Source organism: Saccopteryx leptura, chromosome 6 (genome assembly GCF_036850995.1).
Source record: "Saccopteryx leptura isolate mSacLep1 chromosome 6, mSacLep1_pri_phased_curated, whole genome shotgun sequence".
NCBI classification, from domain to species: Eukaryota; Metazoa; Chordata; class Mammalia; order Chiroptera; family Emballonuridae; genus Saccopteryx; species Saccopteryx leptura.
The window spans coordinates 154,995,633-155,022,193 of NC_089508.1; the positions used below are offsets into that span (position 1 = coordinate 154,995,633).

The 26,561-nt window shown below is 39.5% G+C and overlaps 1 protein-coding gene across 6 annotated transcripts in view; it reads right to left on the reverse strand.

The window, feature by feature from the left end:
* CNOT6 (CCR4-NOT transcription complex subunit 6) overlaps positions 1-26,561 on the reverse strand; it is a 69,301-nt gene that overhangs the window by 13,480 nt on the left and 29,260 nt on the right. For 5 of the 6 annotated variants that reach the window (XM_066343544.1, XM_066343547.1, XM_066343542.1 and 2 more), the window contains 4 exons: positions 9,921-10,107; positions 7,924-8,009; positions 269-373; positions 118-186 (listed from right to left, as the gene is read on the reverse strand). In XM_066343544.1, coding sequence (XP_066199641.1) covers positions 118-186; positions 269-373; positions 7,924-8,009; positions 9,921-10,107 — 447 coding nt within the window. Of the gene's footprint in view, positions 1-117; positions 187-268; positions 374-7,923; positions 8,010-9,920; positions 10,108-16,685; positions 16,765-26,561 lie in introns of all 6 variants that reach the window. The other variant, XM_066343545.1, reaches the window with a different exon arrangement.

The window sequence follows — 26,561 nt, forward strand, 5'->3', positions numbered from 1 at the left end:
CCAGATCAACTACAAGCATTCTACTGAAACATTGCCCATAATGTAAACCATACCAACAATACTGTTAGATTTATAAAGACCAAGTAAAAATAAGAGTTAAAACATTACGCTACCAACCAGTTGGCCTCGTTCTGTCTGGTTCTTGTAACATAATCCAAGATCTTGGAGGTGGTTGCTCTGTTGAAACTAGTTGAATATATAAGACACAAAATTAAGACATATTTTACATATCTTCCTTTAAAAATGATTTAAATAAATGACTACTTACTTCTTTTTGCAGTCCCTGCCAAATTATCAAGCAAATAGTTTAATAGCCTTTTTGTTCCATCTGGTTCCTGATAGAGTTTCAATATATCCTGGGTAAGTGGATTTCCTGTAAATATTTTAAAATAAGTAAAATGAAACCAAGACAAATACTAAAGTATTTCAAAATTGAAAAATATATCAAATGTACCAGATAATCTAAAACAAGGTATATAGTTACTAGTAACATACCAAACTAGAAAAAAATTTTTTTTTGTTTTTGATGTGAAGAGCAAAAATGATTTATACCATCTTGTACAAATGTATCAAAAAATGACTATTAATGGGTGAAGCCAACGTAGAAGATCTCTCAACAGCACTTTCATCACAGTCCAAACCAAGTGAAAACGGACTGGGGAAGAGTGGGGAGAGGGACTGGGCAAGGAAAAGGTTAACAGCCACTGTAATAAATCAGAGAATCTAAATTTAAGAATACAACAAAGCTAACAGGAAAGCTCCGTAAATAACAAATGTAGTCACCCCTAGATTTTTAAAAATTCTATTGAATAAAAAAACAAGATAGGGCAAACTTGGTTTATTTATAAATACCTAAAAAAGGGGGGAAACCCCAGGGCTGTGAGCCATCTGTAAATTCAATGACTGTTTCTTAAGTACCAAAGCTGAGAGCAAAAGCAATGATTTACATGTACAAGAATCTCAATCCTCAAAAGGACTTCTTATGCACATATAAGAAAAAACAATACAGTGTACTGTTTTCAACGGTGCCTAGCCACGCCATACAAATGGTGTGTATTGTCCTGGATGCCACAGTTTCACTTAAAGACCAATAATTCTACAAACTGAAGAAGGCAGCTAAAATGATAAAAGATCTTTTTTTTTTTTTTTTTGAGAGAAGATCTATGGTAATTTTATTAGGGATTAAGACAGTATGAGGCAGTATTTCCTTCTTCTTTCAAAGCCAAGTTAATAATCCAAGGCTTGTGAGTTTCTCCAAGGAACAGAAACATACACATCTTCCCAGGAACTGGAAGTTTGGGAACTGAACCATGTATCACTTCTGCCTTTCAAATCACGGCCTGGAATGGATGGCTTGTCGTGGGCTGCGTACTGCATATGGTTGCATTCCATTTCTCAGCTTCCAATGCCAAACTCTGAGGTTGATGGCCTGCGCATCCGGGCCAGAGGCAATGCGGCAGTCTCTCCAGGGAATTCCTTCTCTCAGGAGTGTTCTTAGATGTTTGTCATACAGGAACAGGCAAAGAGGCAACCATGTCCCTTGGATGCCGGTTAGGTTCTTGTTCGAGGCGTCAGAATGTGGACAAGGCCCACCAAGGGTGAGGACGATGGAGACCCACAGACCCGACTCCAGGGACCAGGTTCAGTAATGCAGATCCACTTTATTCAGGAAGTAAGCTAGCTTTTATCGATAAAAGATCTTAACTATGCTGAATGGAAATAAAAAACCCACAAGAGAAGGATATGAAATATAAAAATCACAACCTAGAGAAAAAAAATGTCTTTTTTCTCTTGTGAAAGACTACACTTAAATGGTATAACGAAGCCCAAGAGATGGGATCTAACAGGAAAACAAGTTCACAAAAGTGGGTCAGTGAACAGCAGAACTACTTAAGATGAAATGCCGTTTCTGTGAGAGCCAAGTATCCTTCATAACAGCTGAATTACATGGATGGCAAGATCAGCTACACTGATTAACACATAAGATCTATTTAATTTTAAGATTCTAAGAATTATAAAGGTAAAAATGTGCTCCTGTAAGTGTAGAATGTGTCTTTGCAGGAAGACAAGTTACAATAGTCATCATTTCCCCATGTGTGTACAGTTTTCATTTTTGTTTTTTTAGGCCAGAGAGAGAGCGAGGGAAAGAGACAGGAAGGGAGAGAGATGAGAAGTATCATATCAGCTCGTAGTTGCGTCACTTTAGTTGATGGGGGCGCTCCAGCCAAGCCAGTGTGTGACCCCCTGCTTAAGCAAGCGACCTTGGGGTTAAGCTGGTAACTCTGGCAGCTCAATCTGATGTGCTCACACTGGAGCTGGTGACCTCAGGTTTTGAACCTAGGTATCAGTGTCCCAGGTATCCACTGGCCACCACCTGGCCAGGCATATGCACAGTTCTTTTTTTTTTTTTAAATTAAGTGAGGCGCAGGGAGGCAGAGACAGACTCCCACATGTACCCTAACCCGGATCCACCTGGCAAGCTCCATTCCAGGTGATACTCTGCCCATCTGGGGCCACTGCTCTGTTGCTCAGCAACTGAGCTATTTTAAGCACCTGAGGCGAGGCCATGGAGCCAGCCACAGCGCCCGGGCCAATTTGCTTGAAACATTCAAGCCATGGCTGTGGGAGAAGGAGGAGGGGAGGGTGCTGCAGATGGTTGCTTCTCCTGTGTGCCCTGACCAGAAATAGAACCCAGGACTTCCACACACCTGGCCAATGCTTTACCACTGAGACAACCCACCAGGGCTGTGTACAGTTCTTGACAGCTACCAAAGCCCTGAAATTTTTTAGTCACAATCCCATGAGACAGGTTCAGTCATAACCTGTAAGTTAACATAACCATTTGGGTAAAGATAGCTTGAGAAAATTAAGTCAACTAGAAATTTCTCAGTACCAGATAAGCAGCCCATTCTAATTAGACCTAAACTAATGTAAACTTTTTACTACTTCCTAGTGCAAAAATATTTAGAGGCAACCACTGACTACTTATAACTATGTTATCCTCCCTTCTAAGATCTTTTTTTTTTATAAATTAAAAAGCACCCCAAACACAAGCATCTACTGATGACTCCAATAAATGCAGCTGAAGCCAAACAGTGTACTTTCCCCAATGTTGGCTGGCTCTTTGAAATTTCTTTAAATTTCAAATCAATCTACTCTTCATTGCCTGGAAAAACAATATACAGGGGTGGGCAAAAGTAGGTTTACAGCTATAATACAAATGATAAATAATAATACAAGAATAAACTGTTCAGTATATTCAACTGTAAACCTACTTCTGTCCACCTATGTGGACAGGACAAAGTTAACAAGAACAGCAACACAATTCTGAGATTAAAACATGAAGAAGAGAAGTCACTTCTAAAAAGATGGAGTAGCCATAGTTTTCTCTATTCCTCCTGCTAAGGCACAACTAAAATCCCTGTACCTTATGTATTAAAACAAACACAAGACTCTGAGGAACCCTGTAGCAGTGAATTCCCTGGGTTTGATGTTTTCCTCATATATCCCAGACATGGAGCCAAGGAAGCCAGCAACATGGCAATACCAATAGATGAAGAAAAAAAAGATCCCAACAAAAGCCAAAGGACCAGGAAAGGACAGACTAACTGACAAAACTTTCAGATAACAACAGCTCTGCTCTAGCTAAACATCAAGGAAACATATGTGCTGCTATCTCCACCTATGTCAGCAAAGGCTAATAATCAGGGAGCCTAGACTTCCACCCTTGTAAGGAAGTAAGAAGATGCCCAACATCCCTAGTGGAGTAGTATCAAAGAAGGCCAAGTAGGCAGCTGGAGCTTTTATCCCCTTTGGGCAGTAAGACCTGCTCTCCATCCTGTGGTGTCAGCAGACACGGACTCCCACCTGAACCTACAGAGATGAGGTGGCTCTCCACATCCCTTCTGGGAGCATGTCAGAGGAGGCAGAGGAGAGTCAAGGCTTTTACCATTTCCCAGCAGTAAGAAAGTCATCTCAAGGCAATAACTGTGGAGACCACAGAGAAAGCCAAAATTCACATCTCCACGCCACTGACCCTCAACAGAGGCCTAAGGGGAATCTGAATTTCTACCTCTGGTGGCAGTAAAAAGATAGTGCTCCCACTTTCCCTTGTCAGTGCAGTATTAGAGAAAGCTAGCAAAATAAGATTTAAATAACATATTATTAATATGTCTAGTTTCAAGTAGAAATCACTCATTACACTAAAACCTAGGATGATTTCAAACTGAATGAAGAAAGGTACATAAAAGATTCGAACACTGAGCCTGACCAGGCGGTGCAGGGGGTCAAGTGTCGAACTGGGACGCAGAGGACCAGGTTCAAAACCCCAAGGTTGCAGGGTTAAAAAAAAGGGTGTCTGCTCTTACAATGCTCATTCAACAGAGTGCTAGAAGTTCTAGTAAGGGCAATAAGGCAAGAAAAGGAAAGAAAAAGTATAGATATTGTAAAGGAAAACACAAAGTTGTCCCTACCTACAGATGATACAATGTTCTACATAGAAAATCCCCCCAAATTTACCCAAAAACCCTAGAAAAAATGAAAAAGCAACTCCTAGAATACAAGTGAGGTAAAAAAAGGTAGAAGAACGCAAGATAAAAAAACAAAAAGTCATTGCATTTCTATATGATAGAAATGAACACATAGAAAACAAAGTTTAAAATACAGTATTACTTACAATCACTCAAAAATAAAAGCATAGAAGAACTTAGATATAAATATAACAAAACATTTATAGGACTTACACACCAAAACTATACAACGAAAAAAAGCAAGAGCTAAAATACATGGAGAGACAGCATGTTCATGAATTAAAAGACTCAGCATAGTGAAGATGTCAATTCTCCATGTTTAATATATACACGTTCGATACAATTTTGATAAAAATCCCAGGAATATTTTTTGTAACTCTATGTTGAAAGTCAAAAGAACTAGAATAGCTAAAACCGTTCTGATAAAGAAGACTGTATGGTCATGCACCACATGACAGGGATCTGTTCTAAGAAATGTGTCCTTGCCCTGGCCGGTTGGCTCAGCGGTAGAGCGTCGGCCTAGCGTGCGGAGGACCCGGGTTCGATTCCCGGCCAGGGCACATAGGAGAAGCGTCCATTTGCTTCTCCACCCCTCCGCCGCGCCTTCCTCTCTGTCTCTCTCTTCCCCTCCCGCAGCCACGGCTCCATTGGAGCAAAGATGGCCCGGGCGCTGGGGATGGCTCTGTGGCCTCTGCCCCAGGCGCTAGAGTGGCTCTGGTCGCAACATGGCGATGCCCAGGATGGGCAGAGCATCGCCCCCTGGTGGGCAGAGCGTCGCCCCATGGTGGGCGTGCCGGGTGGATCCCGGTCGGGCGCATGTGGGAGTCTGTCTGACTGTCTCTCCCTGTTTCCAGCTTTAGAATAAATGCAAAAAAAAAAAAAAAAAAAAAAGAAATGTGTCCTTAAGCGATTTTGTCATTGTGTGAACATCCTAGAGCACACTTATACAAATTTAGATGGTAGAGTCAATTACACACCTACGTTATATGGTAAACCATTATTGCATAAGATGATGTGATCGTCAACTGAAACATCCTTATGTGATCCATAATTAGTGGATAAATCAGTCTATCTTATTACAAGACGTTATTTCAAGGCTTATTACCGTATTTCAAGTTTCAAATGACTGTGGCATTCATTGGCAGACAAACAAACACATAGCTCAACAGAGCAGAATAAAGAATTCAGAAATAGATCCACATAGATATGTTCAACAGAGTTTTGAAAAAAGTGCAAGAACAAAGCAATTCAATGGAGGACAGACTTTGCAAAAAATGGTGCCAAAGCAATTGGACATCCATTCATCCAACCCCCCCCCCCAAAAAAACCTTATTTCTTTTAACTCAATTTAATTAAAGAAATTTTTTTCCCACTGATTTGAGAGAAGTAGGGAAGGAGGGATGGAGGTAGGGAGAAGAGAAAAGGAAGGGGAGAAGCATCAACTCGTCATTTCCCTAAGTAGTTCCATTTAGTTGTGCACTCACTGAATGCTTCTTGTATGTGCCCTGACAGGTGATTGAACCCATGACCTCTGGTGTGCTGGGTCAACGCTTAATCCACTGAGCAACCTCTTGAGTGTCTTAACTCAATTTTAACTCAAAATGGACCACAGGCTTAAATGTAAGACACAAAACCATAAAGCTTAGTATAGGCCCTGGCCGGTTGGCTCAGTGGTAGAGTGTCGGCCTGGCATGCAGGAGTCCCGGGTTCGATTCCCGGCCAGGGCACACAGGAGAAGCGCCCATCTGCTTCTCCACCCCTCCCCCTCTCCGTCTCTCTCTTCCCCTCCTGCAGCCAAGGCTCCACTGGAGCAAAGTTTTCCCGAGCGCTGAGGATGGCTCTGTGGCCTCTGCCTCAGACGCTAGAATGGCTCTGATTGTGGCAGAGCGACGCCCCCTGGTGGGCATGCCGGGTGGATGCCGGGTGGATCCCGGTCGGGTGCATGCGAGAGTCTGTCTGACTACCTCCGTTTCCAGCTTCGGAAAAATACAAAAAAAAAAAAAGCTTAGTATAAAACATAGGAGAAAATATTTGGGATCTAGAGCTATTCAGAGTTCCTCATACTTTGACACCCAAAGCAAGATGCACAAAAGGAAAAATTTAGAAACCAAATTTCATCAAAATTAAAAATTTTTTGCTAGATAAAAGACCATGTGTTAAACTGTGATTTATAAAAAAAAATATTCAGGGTGGGGCAAAAGTAGTTTTCTAGTTGTAAAACATAGTTTATTTTTGTATTATCAATTACTAACTACTGAATTATTTTCCATATAAATAAGTATAAACCTATTTTTGTCCCACTCCGTATATTTGGTCTTCCTACAATGTTCCTGGCACAGAGCTCCCCAAAATCTTGAAATCTCCTAAGTAATTTTATAATGTTCTAATTCTTTTGCATTAAATAGCTGACAAAAAAAAAGTGACAATATTGTTAATTCTGGTGGTCAGTATATGAATATAATTTACTCATTTTATATTTTTGTTTATCAAATTTAAAAACAGAACACAAAAAAGTTAGTCTTACCACAGGGATAGTTCATGTTTCCCTGACCTCTATTTTAAGAAACCTCAGCAAGTCCAGTCCCTACACACAAAACTTTTCAGAGAACCATTTACAAAGCTAATGTTTGTTTAATATGGTTTTACATACATTTGTAACTGTATTATTTGTATTATTCCATTTTCTGTTTTTGTGAACAATATTATTTTCTTGATATAAATTTATAGAAATAAAACCTTTTTAACTGTATTTTTAAGGAATAAATAGTGCAATTTGTAAAGACTTCATTATATAACTTTTTAAAGAAATCAATTACAAAGTTAGATACAATACTGGTGAAGGATCACTTAATGTGATCAAACATTAGTAGGTATTGACATATTACATATTAAAATGTGACTTTTAATCATGCTGGTTTTAAGAAAATATTTCCTAATAATTCTTACTAGGTCAAATTCTAATACTATTAAGGAAGTCTTCATAAATCAAGTTTTTAAAAAATGCTTAAATACTATACTTTATTAATAGGTCCACATTTCCAACACTTTGTGAGAGTCCCCATTTTTTTGAGAGTTGAACACAAAAAAGCTATTTTACAGCATGATGATGTAAGTAAAGTATAACCTCAGGAATGCATCATCAGAACAGAGGCGATTCAAACAAAGGCTAGAAAAGCAATGCTAGACTAGAAGTTAAACAGAATACAAAAACTAGCAGGCAGTTTACAGGTGGACAAGAGAGAAAACCACTTGATGGACCTAAGAAATTGAAGAAGTCTGAGGAAGAGTTAGCCTACAAATCAAATCCGCAGGCAAAAGGATTCTCTCTTATGGCTTCTTTAGACTCAAAGACATACATACAAACCAAAAGAAGCACAAATAAGGGAAGTTATACCTTTCAGGCCTAAAGTCTGCAACTGAAACAGTTTCCCCAGCTCAAAAGGTAGAACTCGTAACAGGTTGTCATTTAAACGGAGTTCCCTGTTGATGTAAAAATTTCAGGGAGTCAGAAGACATATTAACTTTTAACTAAACAGCTAAAATCAACAATGTAATTTCTGGGAACATAAGCCCCCAAGATTGACAACATTTTCTGTTATATAGAAATGTCTATCTAGTACAGTGCTCCGCAAATCATATGTAGTAAAACACAAATAAAAACTCAAACTGGTACATTTTTAAAATACAGGGCAACAATGAGTTGCTAAAAAAAATGAGATGAGCAGGGGGAAAAAAAGACCAACAAAATACAAGCCCATTTTTTAAGAGTATTAGATTCAAAAGATACAAAATCTCACTTGCAGGTTGTATATTAATTTGCAAACTGGCAGTCCACAGACCACCCAGAGAGCAGTGCAGCACTGGTCTAGCACACATATGGTCTACTACTATACATGTTTAAGAAAGTGAAAATGACAAAATAGCTTAACATCTGAATTCTTTAGAGAATGAAAATTATCATGTAATAGCAACTCAAAATAGCTATTAATAGCTATACAATTAACTTATGATCCAATTTTACTAAAGTTTTATGTTAGGAATCATGGCAGCTATATTATAATTATACTAATTATACTAATGATAATTTTAATGACTTGTTTTGTACAGATTACTAAATAGTAAACAAATAAAAAACAAAGCCCCAACAATGAGGTACTGGTAATTTCTTCAAGAAGTTTTATTTCTCAACTTTTATATATGAAGGAGAACTATTTCTATAATCCTTCATTCTTAGAATTTAAAGAAACTTTGGTTATCAGTGAGTAAACCAGAAGTTGGGGAGGTCATAAAATGACCAAGAAGAACATTCTAATTGGTTCCTATGTATGTATTTCCAAATATATCACATGGGAAGGAAGGGCCTTTAAGTAAATTTAGTTTAGGAGAAATGGTCATATACACAATAAGCCTAAAAAAATGTCAAAAGGCTAGACTGAGGAGAGCAACAGAAGTAGTCACTCTCAGAAGATCCTTACTCTTTTTGCTATACAACAAATGGTAGAGGGCAGCAAAAAGCCAGTGAAATCACAGAGAAAAGGCAGGTAACATGAATTGGGGCAAGATTTTTCATTGGAATTAACATAACTGCTAGAAATTGGCTTTATGTTTAACTTGGATAGATTTTGTCTATCTTACAAAACAGAATTTAGAGAGAGAAAGAGAGAAAGAGAGAGAGAGAGAGAGAGAGATTCCATTTATTAAATACAGTATGTGCCAGGCAGGCTGCCAGTTGTTTTTTAGTCATTATCTCAAATATCTTTAATCTCAGCATTGGCTGGGTAGGGATTATAGCAACTTTACAGATAATGAAACACTTGGTGAGGTTAAGAAGCTTGTCCCAAGTCAGGATTCCAATCTGAACTCTGGGACTCCCCATCCCATCCACCTCCTACACTCACACCGTAGTTGCTCAATTTCAACGAATAATTCTAGCTTTTCGCAAGTCCAGGCTTTTATTATTACCATGCACACAAGCCCTGGAATGGCCAAAAGGTTTCACTCACTGGCAACAGCTTCCTGGATGATGTGCAGGGTGCCCAGAATTTAGTGGGGGAAAAGCACAACTGTTTGTCATAGGTGAGTGCCTATGTGGGATTAACACAAGTAATCTTCTATTTGTTTACCACCACTTTGTCCAAAAATTTTGATTAAATCATAAAGTATATTATGCAAAACACAGCAATATAACAAATTTTAGGCAATGGATCTATTTGATTTATCATTATTACTTGATATTCAATTTTCTAAGAGAATTTTATATAAAGGATATTAGTCATGTTTACATTTGATGAAATACCATCAATTTGATAGTGTTGTTTTCCTAACAAAGTGAATGTTCTAGTATTTTGTTTTAGGAGGTATACAATAAGGTATTAAGTTGAATCTGCATACCTGAGTGATACCATGTTTCCGAGTTCTGCTGGTAAACTCTGGATTTTGTTCGAGGACAGGTCCAAATATACCAGATTGTGAAGCTTGGCAATGTCTGAAGGAATGCAGGACAGGAAATTGTCACTCAGATGCAAAGCTGTCAGGTGAGTTAGTGACCACAAAGATGAGCTTAAGCTTCTTACTCTTCCTGTAAAAAAACAAAAACAAAACAACATGGCAAGAATTTTAATACAGTATTCTGTATAATTAGGTGCCTGAATAAAGAGCATTTAGGTGTTTCAATGCATAATAATTTACCATACAAAAAAATTGTGAGAAAATGGTTAACAGGAGAATCTTACCTATTCTAGGACAATTCACCACTATGATTAAGTTACAAACTCTATGCTTAGCAGACTAAAAAACACATTTTAGGGCAATGTATCAATATTTAGATGGTATCATTATTATTAAGAGCACAATAGTTAAGACCATATCCTTTAAAGTGGCTTCAGCTATGACATAAAAGAAAAAGTAAATTAATTTATAGCAGTGATAAATACCCTATTTCAACATGGTTGATTTGGACTTAAGCAAAATAAGTAAGTCAAATCCAGTATCCAAGAGGCTGTTCATACCTATGCTCCAGAAAACAGGAGTTATGTCTCAAAACAAGAGGTAGACAAGATGTCTTCATATGGCAAAGTTTTAAGACCAGATTGCCCAAGTGCTAACTGCATCAAGAATCAAGAATCATGTAATAGCCCTGGCTGGTTGGTTTAGTGGTAGAACATTTTCCTGGCATGTAGACGTCCCAAGTTCGATTCCCGGTCAGGGCAAACCAGAGAAGCGCCCATCTGCTTCTCCTCCCTTCCCCCTCTCCTTTCTCTTTATCTCTCTCTTCCCCTCCCACAGCCAAGGCTCCACTGGAGCAAGGTTGGCCTGGACGCTAAGGTTGGCTCCATGGCCTCACCTCAGGTGCTAGAATGGCTCCGGTTACAACGGAGCAATGCCCCAGATAGGCAGAGCATGTCCCCTAGTGGGCATGCCCGGTGGATCCCAGTCAGGTGCATGCGGGAGTTTGTCCCTTTGCTTCCTGGCTTCTCATTTAAGAAAAAAAAAAAAAAAAGAATCATGTAACCAAGCTGTACTATATAATTAAAGATAAAAATACTTGCCCAGAAACATTTCAGGTAAGTCATAATTACATAATCAAACAGTAACAGAAACAGGACTCAATGACTAAGAACAGAATAATTTCTTTCAATGCAATATTAAATCTGTACTTTGGCACTTCATGATAGTATGTCAACCATTCTTACAATCTAGGAATTTTCCTCATAATTTTTTTAATGGTCTAGGACAGGGGTAGTCAACCTTTTTATACCTATCGCCCACTTTTATATCTCAGTAGTAAAATTTTCTAACTGCCCACCAGTTCCACAGTAATGGTGATTTATAAAGTAGGGAAGTAACTTTGCTTTATAAAATTTATAAAGCAGAGTTACAGCAAGTTAAAGCATATAATATAAATAATACAATTACTTTCCAAGTACTTTATGTCAAATTTTCGCTGTTTGGCAGAATAAATCTTTAAAAAACAACTTACTATAGTTGAATCTATCTTTTTATTTATACTTTGGTTGCTCCACTACCACCCACCATGAAAGCTGGAACGCCCACTAGTGGGCGGTACAGACCAGGTTGACTACCACTGGTCTAGGATCTAGTATGAGAGAAAATGAAACAAACAGATGTAATGTAACTACAGTGGTACCTTGAGATAGAAATTTAATTCGTTCTGTAAACAAGCTCGTAAGTCAGTCAACTCGATATCAAGCTGCCGATACTGGACCTGTGCTCCAACGTGTCAACTAGCAGCAGCTTCCCGAATCATGACTCATATCTCGGAATGAGTCTCGAACAAAAATATGGACTGAGTCGCAGCTTGTATCTTAAAAAATTTGTATGTTGGTCTGTTAGTATCTCAAATTACCACTGTATACCACTCTTGGATCTACTTGTTTATGCAGTCATTGGTTAATTACTGTATGTACCCTGACCAGTGATCAAACCTATAACCTTGGTCTATCAGGACAACACTCTTAACAAAATGAGCTACCTGGCCAGGACTGCCAGTCTTTGATAACTGATTTTCTATTGGCTGAAAAGCAAATGTGAGACTTCAACTTCTAATTAAAATGAACTAACAGGGACCAAATTTACCATCCCACCTGAACAACTTCAGAACTAGAAATACACATGAATCAACAAATTTCAGATATGAGACATCAACCAGTGCAGGAGAGTGATCTCTGAAAAACAGGAAACAAACACTATGAGACCTACAACTGTTTCAGCTTACCGTATTTCCCCATGTATAAGACACACCTTTTTTGAAAAATTTGGAGTCTAAAACTGGGTGCATCTTATACAGTTGGTTATAGAAGTGTGGCGTTTCAAATGTCATAGATGGAACTGAGGATGAGACAATGTATGAAGACAGTGATTCGTCATCAGACACAGATGAGGACAAGCTAACAGATGGAAGTTATGACAGTGATGAGGAGTTGTACGAATTTTATGAATAAAACCTGAGTGCAGTAACTTCATGTAATACATTTTTTTCAAATTTCAGGCTCCAAAATTAAGGTGCGACTTATGTATGGGAGCGTCTTATACATAGGGAAATATGGTGCTTCCTGACAGCAGTAAAAGGAGGAGGTTTCAGGGGAAACCAAGAGATTCCTCCATCCCCACCAGCAAGTTTTAGGTCCAGGGAAGCCAAGATAACTAGAGTTGACAAAGGCAGAGTACCAGAGAAGAGAGATAAAAAGACAGAGGGATCTGGTGAACTAAAGAAAGCTCCCGTCAAGTTTTCAAGTATTGACCAGCATATATACATACATGTGAGAAACTGCCTGAAACAGAAAGGGGGGAAAAAAACCCCAAAAGGTAGAGGCAACAGAACTGAAACTAGCTGGTGTTCCCACCTGCCAGAGGGAAAATCTGGTAACTCATAAGGCATTTAGTAGTATAAAATCAGCCCTAAAGGCTGCTCTCATTTTGCCTAAGAAAATTTAAGTCTGAAAAGATACAAACTGTTTCCAAGTAACTGCATCCCAAAACAAAGATCAATACTAATTACAGGAATACAAAAACATGCATCACCCCACAAAGGTAAAAATTCACAGTATCTGGAGCCCAATAAGAAATTACCAGGCATGCAAAGAAACAGGAGAATAAGACTCAAAATGAAGAGAAAAATCAATAAAAACTAGTCCTCAAGAGATGATCATAAAATTATAGACAGGCATTAAAAGTTGTATGTGTCCTAGGCCCTGGCTGGATGGCTCAGTGGTAGAGCGTTGGCCTGGCGTGCAGGAGCCCCGGGTTCGATTCCCAGCTAGGGCACACAGGAGAAGCGCCCATCTGCTTCTCCACCCCTCCCCTTCTCCTTCCTTTCTGTCTCTCTCTTCCTCTCCTGCAGCCAAGGCTCCACTGGAGCCAAGTTTGCCCAGGCGCTGAAGATGGCTCTGTGGCCTCTGCCCCAGGCGCTAGAATGGCTCTGACTGCAGCAGAGCGACGCCCCAAGATGGGCAGAGCATCGCCCCCTGGTGGGCGTGGCGGGTGGATCCCAGTCGAGCGCATGCGGGAGTCTGTCTGACTGCCTCCCCGTTTCCAGCTTCGAAAAAATACAAAAAAAAAAAAAAAAAAAGTTGTATGTGTCCTATATGGTAAGAAACTACACAGAAGACTAAACATGTTAAGCAGAGACACACAGATAGCATATACATACAGCCAAACTAACTCTAAGTTGAACACTCAGTCTAAAATGACAGTACAGCAATAGACCTATTCAAGTTAAAGAGAAAAAAAACACTGGAAAAAATTACATCAGTGAACTCTTGAACAACTTTAAACAGCCATTGTGATATTCTTTAATATTCTTTAATAGTTAATAAAACCATTGTAATAACCATAACCTGCATATCTTTTCCATACAAACAACTGTGAACCTAATTTGCCGCCTCCTGCATATGTAAATTGAAAGTCTCCAAAACATGGATGGGCTGGGAACAACAAAAAAACCTGAAGAAATAAAGGCAAGAGAGAAAGAAACAAAGGTGGTGTGAGAAATACCCTTGATCTCTTTCCTTGAAATTTCAACAAATTGAATAGCTATAATGCAGCAGAGCAACCTTTACTGGGCTTGCAGACACGCCTGAAAGATCTGTGCACCAAATGGACTAACAGTGGGAAGGGTTGAGAAGGGGAGCAGAAGATAAGATGCATTCCTGGTCGTCTTCAGAGAGAAACGAAACCTGGGCTATCTATGATTTTGGCTGCCTGGGCTCCAGTGAGGGGAGAAACCCACAGTGACTATGTGTAATTCTGCTGGAAGAAATAGTAAGATTGAATCAAAGCAGCCGAGTGTAGGGTTACCACCACTGTTCCCACAGTCTGCCAGTAGCCCATACTTAGAAAGACACAAAAATACAAAATGTAGCCAGCCCCCAGCCTCCCACCCCTTGTGGGTATGTAGAGTGGCAGAAAGACCCCAGAGCTAGTTCTATAGTCAATCTTTACCCTGAGGAACAGAGGTGTTCTGTGTCTGCTCCCATGGTCTGTTGGGATGCAGGAAGGAGCACCTAGAGGCCTCTAATGCCATTGGTAAAGGCGTAAACTTCACAGCACACCCCCACCCATCATCACGACTGCAGCCCTGCCTCCATCATCCTGACAGCAACTTCTCAGTGGAGGCCAGCCTTGGAATTTCACAGCTAAAACTTGTAGTCCAGAACCCCCTACAGGAACAAAATAGAAAACTTTTTTTTGCTTGGGAGTTCAGGAGGGATTTTTCTTTTCCTCTAATTTTTTCTTTTTTTTTCAGTTATTCTTTGTTGTTGCTGTTTTGTTTGTTTTCAATTATTGTCTTCTGGGTTTTGTTGTTTATTTTATGGTTTTCCTTTGTTTTTTATTTTATTTTCAGTTTTATCATTTTTATTTTTCATTGTTGTTTTTTGCTTGATTTATTAACAATACCACTCCTAAATGCCCTCAAATGCAGGAAAATATAATATACCTAACCAATAAAAAGACAAAATTCAGAAAGAAAATGAATACTCCACAGAAAGCAATCTCTATCACATGGAAATCTTGGAGTTAAACAACAGAGAGTCAAAATTAAAGTTCTAAAAATACTCAGCAAGACATGAGAAAACACCATTAGGCAACTTAATGAGCTCAGAAAACAAAATGAATACCTGACCAAGGAGATTGAAACTTTAATAACAAAGGTGAAAAACTCAATACATGAATTGAAAACTGAGCTAGCAAGTTTACCTAATAGAAAAGGCCAGATAGGGGAGAAAATTAGTGACGTCGAAGACAGGCAACTAGAGATGATACAGAGAGAAGAGAGACACTCCAGAATTTTTTAAAAAGAGAGAGCTCGGTCCTGGCCGGTTGTCTCAGTGGTAGAGGGTCAGCTTGACGTGAGGAAATCCCGGGTTCAATTCCCGGTCAGGGCACACACGAGAGGCACTCATCTGCTTCTCCTCCCACCCTCTCTTTCTTTACCTCCCGCAGCCATGGCTTCAATGGTCCAAGCAAGTTAGCCCTGGGCACTGTGGATGGCTCCATGGTCTTGCCTCAGGTGCTATGCTAAAATAGCTCAGTTGCCAAGCAACAGAGCCATGCCCCAGATGGGTAGAGCATCATCCCATAGTGGGCTTGCCTGGTGGATCTTGGTTGGGGTGCATGTAGGAGTCTGTCTCTCTGCCTCCCCAATAATAATAATAATAATAATAATAATAACAAAAATAAAAGAGAGCTCTATGAGAATTGTTTGACTATCAGAAAAAGCAATTTAAAAAAATTTAAAAAAAAAAAGAAAAAGCAATTTAAGAATAATGGGTGTTTCAGAAGAAGAGAGGGAGAAGGGAATAAACTATTCAAACAAATAATTGATCAGAACTTCCCAAGCCTATGGAAGGAGTTAGATTTTTGAATCCAAGAAGCAAACAGAACACCTAGCTACCTCAATCCAAACAGACCATCACTTCCAAGGTACATTGTAATAAACATGTCAAAAAATCAATGACGAAGAAAGAATCTTCAAGTCAGCTAGGGAAACAACAACATAACATATAAAGTAGGTCCATTAAGTTATCAGATTTCTCAGGAGAAAGTCTACAAGCCAGAAGAGAGTAGACAAAAACGTTCAAAGTACTGAAAGAGGCATTACCAGCCAGGAATATTATATCCATTAAAATTATCCTTCAAATATGAGTGTGATATAAAAACTTTTAGACATATCACCAGAAAACCCCCACTGCAGGAAATACTCAAAGGGAGGTATTGTACTGGTCACAAAGAACAAAACAACACAAAACTACGAGTAAGAACTCCAACAAGATTTTAATAAAAACCAAGGATAATCTGAGACAACAAAAGCATGTAAGAGGAGAAGATAAAGATTTGCAGTAGCAAAGGAGGATGGAGTGCAGAAGCACTCATGAGACAAAGGACTCTTGTATATATGAAATTTTTTCTCAATAGCCCAACGGAAATGACTCATGAAAAAACGGAAACTGAAAGACATACCTTAAAAAAAGAATAGATGACAGAAGCATGGAATACTACCAACCAAAAACAACAGACAGAAACACAAAGGAAAAGAACCAAAGGAGACAGAGAGGTACCAGAAAACAAAACATAAAATGGCTATAGGAAATCCTAGTGTATCAATAATTACCCTAAATGTAAATGGACTGAACTCACCAATAAAGAGGCACAGAGTAGCAGATTGGATCAAAAAGCGAAACCCAAACATATGCTGCCTTCAGGAGACACATCTAAGCTGCAGGGACAAAAGTAGAATCAAAGTGTAAGGTTGGAATACGATTCTGCAAGCAAATATTACCTAAAGAAAAGCAGGTATAGCCATATTTATATCTGACAATACTGACTTCAAGACAACAAAGGAAACAGAAATAGATGGACATTTCATAATGATAAAGCGATACTATATCAAGACCTAATAGTTGTTAAAATATATGCATCACATAAGAAAGCACCAAAATATATAAGAAATCTACTAACAGAACAAAAAAGCGAGATACACAATAACAATCACATTTGGAAATCTCAACACAACTACTGACAACTTTAGACAGATCATCCAAACAGAAAATCAATAAAGAAATATTGATTGGCCTTCCCTGGCCAGATAGCTGCTGGTTAGAGCCCTGTCCAAAAGCATGGAGGTTGCTAGTTCAGTCCAATCAGGGCATACACAGGAACACATGTTCCTGTCTCTCTCCTGATCTCTCCAATCCTCTCTCTATAAGCAATAAAATAAAAATAAATAAATAAATAAATATTGGTCTAAAATGACACATTTCCTCCCAGAACATCAGATTATACATTCTTTTTCCAGTGTGCATGTAACATTCTTAAGTATGTTAGGTCATAAAACTAAAATCAACAAATTTAAAAAGATTAAAATGATACCAAGAATCTTCTCTGATGATAAACCTTTAAAATTAGTAACCAGCTGCAGAAAAGAAGTAGAGAAATCAACAAAAATGTGCAAATTAAACAACATACTTCTAAAAATGACTGGGTCAAAGAAGAAATAAAAATAGAGATCAAAGGATAAATACAGACAAATGAGAATGACAATATGACATATCAAAACTTCTGGGATGCAGCAAAAGAAGTACTAAAGGGAAATTTATATTACTATAGGCTTCTATTGAGAAACAAAAGAGATCCTAAGTAAACAACCTAACTTCACATCTTAACTAGAAAAAGAAGAACAAAGAGAGCCCAAAGTCAGCAAAAGAAAGGAAATAGTAAAAATTAGAGAACTAAATGAAATAATGAAGAAAAAACTATAGGAAAAATTAATACAACAAAGAGCTAGTTCTTTGAAAAGATCAATAAAATTGACAAATCCCTGGCTATACTCATTAAGGAAAAGAGAAAAATGACTCATATAAACAAAATCTGAAATGAAAGAGAAATTACCACAGACATCACAGATATAATACAAATAACCGTATTAGAATACTATGAAAGATTACATGCTACCTAATTCAACAATCTGGAAGAAATATGTAAGTTCCTAGAACTATATAATCTTCCTAGACTGAGTCACAAAAAAGTGAAAAACCTAAATAGACCTGTAAGCATGGAGGAAATAGAAACAATCAAAAACCTTCCAAAAAATAAAACTCAAGGACCAGATGGTTACACTAGTGAATTCTACCAAACATTCAAAGAAGACTGGTACCGATCCTTCTCAAAATCTTCCCCAAAATAGAAGAAGCAATACTCCCTAACACATTTTATGATGCCAACATAACCTGATACCAAAACCTAGCAAGGACAACACAAGAAAATACAAACCAATGTCTCTAATAAATATAGCAAAAATCCTAAACAAAATACTAGCATGTCAAATACAACAATACATTAAAAAAGTAACGATCAGGCCGTGGCCGGTTGGTTCAGTGGTAGAGCATCGGCCTGGCGTGCGGAAGTCCCGGGTTCGATTCCCGGCCAGGGCACACAAGGAGAAACGCCCATCTGCTTCTCCACCCCTCCCCTCTCCTTCCTCTCTGTCTCTCTCTTCCCCTCCTGCAGCCTAGGCTCCATTGGAGCAAAGATGGCCCGGGCGCTGGGGATGGCTCCATGGCCTCTGCCTCAGGAACTAGACTGGCTCTGGTCGCAACCGAGTGACGCCCCGGATGGGCAGAGCATCGCCCCCTGGTGGGCGTGCCGGGTGGATCCTGGTTGGGCGCATGCGGGAGTCTGACTGCCTCCCCGTTTCCAGCTTCAGAAAAATACCAAAAAAAAAAAAAAAAAGTAATGATCAAGTGAGATTCGTTCCAGGAGCACAAGGATGGTTCAACATATGTAAATCTATCAATATAATACACCACATCAATAAACCAAAGGACAAAAATCATACAATCCTATCAATGGATGCAGAAAAGGCATTTGATAAGATACAACATCCATTTATGTCTAAATACTCACTATATATAACAAACACAAAATGGTGAAAAACTGAATGCTTTTTCTCTAAAATCAGGAATAAGACAAGGCTGACCACTCTCCAATTTTATTTACCATAGTACTGGAAGTCCTAGCCAGAAAAATCAGGCAACAGAAAGAATTAAAAGACATCCGTATTGGGAAAAAAAATAAAGTTATCACTTTTTGCAGATGATAGTATCCTGTACATAGAAAACTCCAGGCCCTGGCCAGTGGCTAAATGGATAGCATCGACTCAATATATGGACGTCCTGGGTTCAGTTCCCAGTCAGGGCACCCAGGAAAAGCTACCATCTGCCTCTCCCCACCTCCTTCTCTCTTCCCTCAGCCAGTGGCTCAATTGGTTTGAGCGTGGCCCTGGGTGCTAAAGATAGCTCCATTGGAGCGCATCAGCCTCAGGTGCTAAAGATAGCTCTCGGCATCAGCCCCAGATGGGGTTGCCAGGTGGATCCCAGTCTGGGTGCATGTGGGAGTTTGCCTATCTTCTCTCCTCTCAAAAAAAAAAAAGAAGAAAGGCAAGAGTCAACTTGTTATCTTCAGCCTAAAGAACGAAGATGGATTCTTTAGTCACACCAAAACTCAAGAATTTTGGAACATAAACACACACACATAAAATAAAACAAACATAAATCTTGGTGACCTAGGATTATGCAATTGTTAGCTATAACACTAACAGCATAAACAAAAGAAATACTAGATAAACTACTTCAAAATTAAAACCTTTTGTGCCACAATGAACACCATTAATAAAGTAAAAAAAAAAAAACTAGTTAAAGGGAGAAATTATTTGATAATCATAAATCTGATAAGACAATTGCATCCAGAATATATACAGAACACTTAAAACTTGGTAGTAAAAAGACAAATAAACCAAGTTAAAAACAGGCGCCCTGGCCGGTTGGCTCAGCGGTAGAGTGTCGGCCTAGCGTGCGGAGGACCCGGGTTCGATTCCCGGCCAGGGCATACAGGAGAAGCGCCCATTTGCTTCTCCACCCCTCCGCCGCGCCTTCCTCTCTGTCTCTCTCTTCCCCTCCCGCAGCTAAGGCTCCACTGGAGCAAAAATGGCCCGGGCGCTGGGGATGGCTCTGTGGCCTCTGCCTCAGGTTCTAGAGTGGCTCTGGTCGCAACATGGCGACGCCCAGGATGGGCAGAGCATCGCCCCCTGGTGGGCGTGCCGGGTGGATCCCGGTCGGGCGCATGCGGGAGTCTGTCTGACTGTCTCTCCCCGTTTCCAGCTTCAGAAAAAAAAACAAAAAAAAAAAACAGGCAAAGATCTATATACTTCTTCAAAGAAGATACACAAATGGCCAACAAGCACGTGAAAATATGCTCCACATAATCAGCCTGTAAAGAAATGCAAATCAAAACCACAATGATACACTACTTCACATCCACTAGCATGACTATAAACAAAAAGACAGACGGAGGAAAAAAAAAAAGGCTGACCAGACAGTGGTGCAATTGATAAGAACATCGACCTGGGATGCTGAGAACCCAGGTTCAAAACCCCAAGGTTGCCAGCTTGACGCGGGCTCATCTGGCTTGAGTGCAGGGTCACTGACTTGAGCATGGGATCATGGACATGACCCCATGGTCGCTGGCTTGAGCCCAAAGGTTGCTGGCTTGAAGCCCAAGGTTGCCAATCTGAGTCCAGGGTAGCTAGTCTGAGCAGGGGCTACTCGCTTTGTTGGAGCCCCCAGCAGGGCACATATGAGAAAGCAATCAATGAACAACTAAGGTGCCGCAACAAAGTGTTGACGCTTCTAGTCTCTCTCCCTTCCTGTCTGTCCATGTCCCCCAACCACTCCCACTCTCTCTCTTAAAAATAAAACACACACACACACCAAAAAACAGACAGACAATAACAAGTACTTGCAAAGTAGGGAGAAACTGGAACCTTCACATGCTGCTGGTGGAAAGGTAAAGACACCAGGCACTTGGGAAAATAACCTAGCAGTTCTTCAAAAACATTAAGATACAAGTTACCACATGAGCCAGCGATTCACAGGTATGTATCCAAAAGAGATAAAAACATCCACACAAAAACTCAAAACATGAATGTTCATAGCAGAATTACTCTTAAGAGTCAAGAAAACAATCCTGTTCCCTGGGCGGATAGCTCAGCTGGTTAGAGCATCGTCCCAAAGCACAGAGGTTGTTGGTTCAATCCCCAGTCAGGGCACATGCAGGAACAGACTGATGTTTCTGTCTCTCTCTTTCTCCCCTCCTCTCCCTCTAAAAATCAATTAAAAATAAAATCCATCAACTGATTAATAAATAAAATGTGGTCTACTCATACAACAGATTACATGAAGTACTGATACACGCTACAACATAGTTGAACACTGAAAGAAGTTGGTGACCATATGTTACATGACCCCATTTATATAAAGTATCCAGAAGGGTCAAAAATCCATTGAGATGGAAAGAAAATTGACGTTAACAAGGGCTGGCTATTTGGAAAATGACTGCTAATGTGTATACAACTCTGGCAATACACAAAAACCACTGATGTGCATTTTAAGGGAATCGTGTGAATGATATCTCAGGCTTTTATCAAAAAGAGATACAGGTAAAAAATTTTCCACACTTGATGAAATCTACAAACCCACAGACACAAAAAGCTCAGTAAACCCCAAGCACACGACAATTCCACAAAGAACAAAAAAAAAAGACTGTATACAGGAACATTTTAAACAAATGCCTTAAAACAAATGATAAAATCTTAAAAGCAGTCAGAGAAAAAATAATTCTATTTCACACAGAGAAATAAAAATAAAATGTCTGCAGATTTCTAGTTGTCATCAATATAAGAGATAAGACTGCAGAGCAAAATCTTTAATATACTGAAAAAAAAAATCCTGTCAACTTAGCAACCCAGAGAAAATATCTTTCAAAGGCAAGTTACAAGATAAACAGCCACAGCAACGGATAGTATAGTGACAGCTGCACAACACTATGAATGTATTTGATAGAAACCTTCCTACAGCCTGACCAGGTGGTGGTGCAGTGGATAGAGTGTCGGACTGGAATGCGGAAGACCCAGGTTCGAGACCCCAAGGTTGCCAGCTTGAGCACAAGCTCATCTGGGTTGAGCAAAAAAAAAAAAAAAAGCTCACCAGCTCGGACCTAAGGTCACTGAGCAAGGGGTCACTCGGTTTGCTGAAGGCCCATGGTCAAGGCACATATGAGAAAGCAATCAATGAACTAGGGTGTTGCAACGAGAAACTAATGATTAATGCTTCTCATCTCTCTCCGTTCCTGTCTGTCTGTCCCTATCTACCCCTCTCTCTGACTCTCTCTCTGTCCCTGTAAAAAAAAAAAACAACAAAAAACAAAAAACCTTCCCACAAAGAAAATTCTATAACCTGATGGATTCATTGGTGAAATAATTTAAGAAATAATATCAATTCTACAAAAATTCATCCAGAAAACTGAAGATGATACTTTCCAACCCCTTCTATAAGACTAACATCACACTATTGCCAAAATAGTGCAAAAAAAAAAAAAAAAAAGATCCTACAACCCAATATCCCTCATGAACACAAATGCAAAATTTAATAAAATCTTAATAAATCAAATTCATCAATATATTAAGAGGACAACTACCAAATAAGATTTGTGCCAGGAAATCCAAGGTTCACTGAACATTACAAAAAGAAATCATTCAAAAATTTTTTTCTTAGAAAATAATCTAAGTAAAATGCAGAAAGAGCAGTTGGCAAAAATCAGTAATACCTACTACTGATTAAAAAACAAAAAACTCAGTAAGCTAAGAATAGAACTTCCTCAATTTTTTAAGTGAGAGGAGGAGGGATAGAAAGACTCCCACATGCGCCCTGACCGGGATCCACCCAGCAACCCCCGCCCTGCTCCGTCTAAGGCCTCGCACTCAGACCAACAGAGAACTCAACACAGAGAGAGAAGGGGGAAATGGAGGAGAGAGAAGCAGATGGTTGCTATTTCTGTGTGCCCTGACCGGGGATCAAACCCAGGACGTCCACAAGCCAGGCTGACTCTCTATCCATTGAGCAACCAGTCAGGGCCTTCCTTAATCTTGAAAAAGGGAATCTACAAAAACCTTAGTGATAAATGACTGCTTTCCCCCCAAGATTAGAAACAAAGCAAGAATGTGTCCTCTAACCACTCCCATTCAGCATTATACTGGAGGTTCTAGCCATTGCAGTGACCAGAAAAATTAAAATTTCTCAGGAAAGGTAGAAATAAAGCAACCTTTATTTCCAAATGGCACAATCATCCATGTAAAAATCCTATGAAATTTATAAAAATGCTACTAATAAGTGAGATTAGCAAGGTCATAGCAATGGCCCAATATACAAAAATATCTATTATACTTCTATATACTAGTCATAAACAGAAACCAAATTCCAAAATGGCAACATTTACAATACCATCAAAATTAAGAACTGCTTCGGGGCAAATTTGACAAAAAAATAATAAAATGTGCAGTACTTGTATATTAAAAACAAAACTGCTGAAAGAGATGAAAGAAGTTCTAAATAAGTGAATAGATTTATAGTGTTCATACAGATGTTCATAAGATGTCATATCTCTCCGAATCAGTTCTGAGTCAACACAATACCAATCATAATATCGGCAAGTTTGAAACTGGCAAGATGATTTCAAAATTTCGATGAAAATTTAAATGACTTAGAGAAGGCAAAACAACAAAAAAACATAGCTGGAGGACTAACATGATATTATAATACCTGATTTCAGGACTTACTATATAAAGAACTCTCAAAATTCCCTAAGAAAAAACCAAATTTTCAAAATGAGCAAAAGATTTTTTTTTTTTAACAGAGACAGAGAGAAGGATAGATAGGGACAGACAGACAGGAACGAAGAGAGATGAGAAGCATCAATCATCAGTTTTTCGTTGCAACACCTTAGCTGTTCATTAATTGCTTTCTCATATGTGTCTTGACCATGGGCCCTTCAGCAGACTGAGTAACCCCTTGCTCAAGCCAGCGACCTCGGGTCCAAGCTGGTGAGCTTTGCTCAAACCAGATTAGCCTGTGCTCAAGCTGGCGACCTCAGGGTCTCGAACCTGGGTCTTCCACATCCCAGTCCAACGCTCTATCCGCTGTGCCACTGCCCGGTCAGGCATGAGCAAAGATTTTTAACAGACACTTCACCCAAGAAGATAAACAGCAAATAATAACAAAAAAATTCTTGACATCAGCATTTATTAGGGAAATCCAAATCCACAATGAGATTCCATTACACATCCCACCCAGGCTAAAATTAAAAAGCTTGCTTGACCAGGCAGTGGTACAGTGGACAGTGTTAGACTGGATGCAGAGGACTTGGGTTTGAAGCCCCGAGGTCACCAGCTTGAGTGCAGGCTCATCTTACTTGAGCACAGGGTCGCTGGCTTAAGTGTGGGATCATAGACATGATCCCATGGTCTCTGGCTTGAGCCCAAGGTCACTGGCTCTGCTGCAGCCCCCCAGTCAAGGTACATATAAGAAAGCAATCAATGAACAACTAAGGAGACTAAAGAGCTGCAACAAAGAATTGATGTTTCTCATCTCTCTCCCTTCCTGTCTGTCCCTATCTGTCCCTCTCTCTATCTGTCTGTCTCTATCACAAAAATAAATAAAATACAATGCAATACAATAAATACAGTACAATACAATGCTTGCCCTGACCTAACCAGTAGTGGTGCACTGAATAGAGTGTTGACCTGAGACGCTGAGATCTCAGGTTTGAAGCCCTGAGGTCACTGGCTTGAGCCCAAATTCCCTGGCTTGGCTAGGGCCCACAGGTCAAGGCATGTATGAGAAGCATTCATGAACAACTAAAGTGACACAACTACAAATTGATACTTTTCATCTCTTTCCCTTCCTGTCTGTCACTCTCCCCCCCCCCCCACCCCCCCACAAAAAAAAGTCAGGATTAGGTAAGTTGATTCTGAATTTCATCGTTAAAAAGAAAAATAGCCAGCCCTGGCCAGTTGGCTCAGCAGTAGAGCGTGGACATGGGTAAAAAACTATTCCCAATACTTGACTGTTTAAAATAAAAATTACACTTTATGAGATTTATAACATATGTAGAAGTAAAATATATGACAGCAATAGCACAAAGTCTAGGAGAAGAGAAATAGAAGTATATTGCTGTTAGGCTCATATTTTAAGTCAGCGGTCGGGAACCTATGGCTCGCGAGCCAGATGTGGCTCTTTTGAAGGCTGCATCTGGCTTGCAGACAAATCTTTAATAAAAAAAATAACATTAAAAATATAAAACATTCTCATGTATTACAATCCATTCATTTCCTACCACTCATGTTCATGGTTTCGGGTGGCTGGAGCCAATCACAGCTGTCCTCCGGGACAACACCAAATTTTTATTGGATAATGCGTAATGTACACGGGTCGTTGTATGGCTCTCACAGAATTACATTTTAAAATATGTGGCGTTCATGGCTCTCAGCCAAAAAGGTTCCCAAACCCTGCTTTAAGTGAAGTGGAAGTGGTATATTACTACTGATACACCTTATATTATAAACTCAAAGCAACCATTGTTATTTGTTAAAGAGTTACATAAAACTAATTAGATAACAAAGGAGATAAAATGCAATTTTATAAAAAATACTTTACCTAGTTAATCCAAAAGAAAAAAAAGGAAAGAAAAAAAGCAACAACAACAAAAAAGAAAATATAGTTGACCCTTAAACAATGCAGGGGTTAGGGTGCCAACCCCCTTGACACATGAATACTGCAAACATATAACTTTTGACTCCCCCAAAACTTAAGTTGCCTTTTGGAATCCAGAAGGGTGTGGGGATGGGGAGGACTGGAGTTGGTTCCAGGCACCAAAATCCATAGATGCTCAAGTACTCTTTACAAAATGGTATAGATCAATGCATATAGTCAGCCCTCTGCAGCCACAGACTCCAAACTATGGATTCAAAACAGTACAGACATTTATTGTTAAAAATCTGTATATAGCTTGACCAGGAAGTGGTACAGTGGTTGGAGCGTCAGCCTGAGACACTGAGGTCCCCAGTTTAAAACCTTGAGGTCACTGGCTTGAGCACAGGTTCATCCAGCTGTGGGGTCACCAGCTTGAGCATGGGATCATAAACATGACCCCATGGTCACTGGCTTGAGCCCAAAGGTCGCAGGCCTGAGCAAGGGATCACTGGCTTGACAACTAAGGTGCTGCAATGAAGAGTCAATACTTCTCATCTCTCTCCATTCCTGCCTGCCTGTACCTCTCTTTTTCTCTCTCTCTCTCTCTCTAAAAAAAAAGACACCGGTATGCTGGGATGATGGCATGCCCAAAGAGAGTACCTATGCATCTCTTCCATCTGGCTATTCCTGAGAGGTATGCTTTATAATAAATCATTGACAGTAAAGGAAAAAATAAATCTGTGTGTAAGTGGACCCATGCAGTTCAACTCCACTTTGTTCAAGTGTTAACTGTTAATCAAGTGACAGCTGACTTAAACCCAACCATATCAATAGCAGCATGAAATGTAAAAGTATTTAAAGGAACTGAAAATAGAGAAACTAACTAGTATCTAATGGGAAGTACCAATCTGAGAACATCATTGCAACTGAGAGG